At 58.9% G+C, this 2,543-nt stretch overlaps 1 protein-coding gene across 1 annotated transcript in view; it reads left to right on the top strand.

Annotated features, from left to right (window-relative positions):
- The window catches only part of PPL (periplakin), a 76,003-nt gene that overhangs the window by 65,755 nt on the left and 7,705 nt on the right, over window positions 1-2,543 (top strand). The window contains exons 13-15 of the mRNA XM_009995447.1: window positions 3-24; window positions 561-658; window positions 875-1,032. Coding sequence (XP_009993749.1) covers window positions 3-24; window positions 561-658; window positions 875-1,032 — 278 coding nt within the window. The remainder of the gene's footprint in view (window positions 1-2; window positions 25-560; window positions 659-874; window positions 1,033-2,543) is intronic.

The following is a 2,543-nucleotide window of genomic DNA, read 5'->3' as shown; positions in this document are numbered from 1 at the left end:
AGAAGCAATAGCACTGGCAGACCAGTATGAGCCCGCCCCCCCAGCCTGCCCTGCCAGACCCTCCCACTGCCTCCCACAGGGCTTTTCCCTCGTCCCAGGCCGCCCCCCCAGTGCTGCAGCCCCCGTGCTGGGCTGGTGAGGGGCTCCTGCCCCCAGCCCCACGGAGCAGCCGTGCCCTGCTTGAAGCCCCAGGAATTCCTCCAGGAGAAATTCCTGCACCCTCCTGCTCGCACGCAGGATCCCACCTGGAAAAATGGGGCCAGCTCAGAGCCATCCAGGCCCCCCTTTCTTTTGGGGGACCAGCATGGCAGGGGGAGCTGCCCCCCAGCAGGCAGGAACCTGCCTTTGCTGCCTCTCCCCTGCTCTCACCCCTCTGGTGAAGACACTGCTCTACCCCTTCACCAACGTGGGGTGAAGGTGCCTCTGCCCCCCTTGCTGGGTCCCACGAGTCCCTCCAGAGCTGCACCTCCTTCCCAGAGCAGCACCAGGATGGGGGGATGGAGGGGAAGTGCAGGGACACTGCTGAGGTCCTGGCCCTGACCTGCTGCCCTGTTCTGCAGAATTGCTGATCGCTACGTGGGGGTGAAGGAGAAGACAGGGAACTGCAAGAACATCCTGCAGCAGCGCTACGAGGGGCTCAAGGCAGACAGCATTGGAGGTCTGGCTCTGCAGGGGCAGCTTGGGCTGGGCCCCTTCCTGGGGACAGAAAAGCTGCTGCAACCTTCTGCTGAGGCGTGGTGGCCCACCTTTGGGGGGGGGGGGTGTCACCCAGAGCTTCCCATCTCCTCGGGGTCTTGGGGAGCACAGGGCTCAGGCAGCGGAGGGGGATGGAGCCCGGGGTACAGCTTGAAACTGGTCCCTCTTCTTCATCCAGATGCTGCATCAGTTCGGGGGCGCCAGCTTCTGGCAGGGCTGGAGAAGGTGAACAGTGACCTGGACAAGCAGGAGAAGGCAATTACTGCAAACCTGAGGCCCCCCCTGGAGCAGAGCCGGGCCGTGCAGGACAGCACCGAGCGCTCCAAGGACCTGAAGGTAGGGGCTGTGGGAGCAGGGATGGTGCTCCCAGGGGGGCTCCAGGGTGGTTCTCACTGTAAGCCCTCCTCCCTGAGCCCAGGAGGATGCAGGCTTGGAGTGATGCTTCCAGCTTCTTCTGCTGGAGCTGGGGAGCAGCCCCTGGAGCAGCTTCAGAAGCCACAAAGCTTTGCCCTGCCCCTGGCCCAGCTCGGTCACAGGAAGGCTGAAGGGGAAGGAGGTGATGGCTGCAGAATGTGGGCTGTGAGGGCTCTCCTCCCTTCCTCACGTTTTGATCCTTCCCATCTTTTTGAGCACAGCACTTTGTCACCAGCAGCAGCAGCTCAGAAAGGAACAGGAAAACACTGAACAGTCCTGGGCACTGTATGTCCTTGTGGACCTGCTCTACCAGGCTGTGGTGCTGGCATCCTGCTCCTTTCCTCTCCTTCAGACCCCTAATTAAGCCAGGCTCTGTGCCACAAACCTCCCTTGGTTTAGGAGGAAGTTCAGATCCTGGTTACATCACCTGCCAAAGGCTGTGTCAAAATCCAGGTGCTACCACAAGTGAAAGCAAATTGTTCCAACTGCCTGCAGCACTTTGTGGTCCAGGCAGGAATGTTCCCATCAGGCTGCAGAGCCCAATGGTCCAGAGGAGTCCAACACGTTTCTGGCAGAGCTAGAGCTGGTGGGAACCACTCCCCGGGCATTTTTCTTGCTCAGGGTTTTAGAGCCTGCTCCAGAAGAGACACAAATCAACAGGAAGTCAACAGAAAATAATCCTTTTGTCCCTTACTGGGCTGAAAGGCACCTGCCATCAAAGGCAAGTCCTCAGTCCTGACCTCCCTTCTCACACTGGACAGCCCAGGGGCAGTTTTTTTTTTTGTAGCCACAAGGTCCTAGTTAATTACAGAATGATGGAGTTGTCATGGTTGGAAAAGACCTTGGAGATCAAGTCCAACCATTAACCCAACTCTACCCAGTCCAGTGCTAACCCACGTCCCTCAGCACCACATCTACAGGATTTTGAAACCCCTCCAGGGATGGAGATTGAACCCCTGCCCTGGGCAGCCTGGGCCAGGGCCTGACAACCCTTTCCAGGAAGGAATTGTTCCCAATATCCAATCTCAGCCTCCCCTGGTGCAACTTGAGGCCATTTCCTCTTGTCCCATCCCTTGTTCCTGGGGAGCAGAGCCCAACCCCCCTGGCTCCAACCTCCTCTCAGCAGCTGCAGAGCCAGCAGGTCTCCCCTCACCTCCTTGTCTCCAGGCTGGACACCCCCCGCTCCCTCAGCTGCTCCTGCTCACCCCTGTGCTCCAGCCCCTTCCCCAGCTCCCTTGCCCCTCCATGTCCTTGTGGTGAGGGGGCCAAAACTGACCCCAGGATTTGAGGTGTGTCCTCCCCAGTGTCAAGCACAGGGGAACCATCCCTGCCCTGCTCCTGCTGGCCACACTATTCCTAATACAAGTTACTATAAAGTTACAAGTTGCTGGTAAGTGACAAGCTGATGCAAGTTGCTAGGAGGGCTTTATTCC

The sequence above is a fragment of the Chaetura pelagica genome, unplaced genomic scaffold (assembly GCF_000747805.2).
Source record: "Chaetura pelagica isolate M959 unplaced genomic scaffold, ChaPel_1.0 scaffold64, whole genome shotgun sequence".
Classification (NCBI taxonomy): domain Eukaryota; kingdom Metazoa; phylum Chordata; class Aves; order Apodiformes; family Apodidae; genus Chaetura; species Chaetura pelagica.
This window is presented reverse-complemented; position numbering and strand designations above follow the sequence as displayed.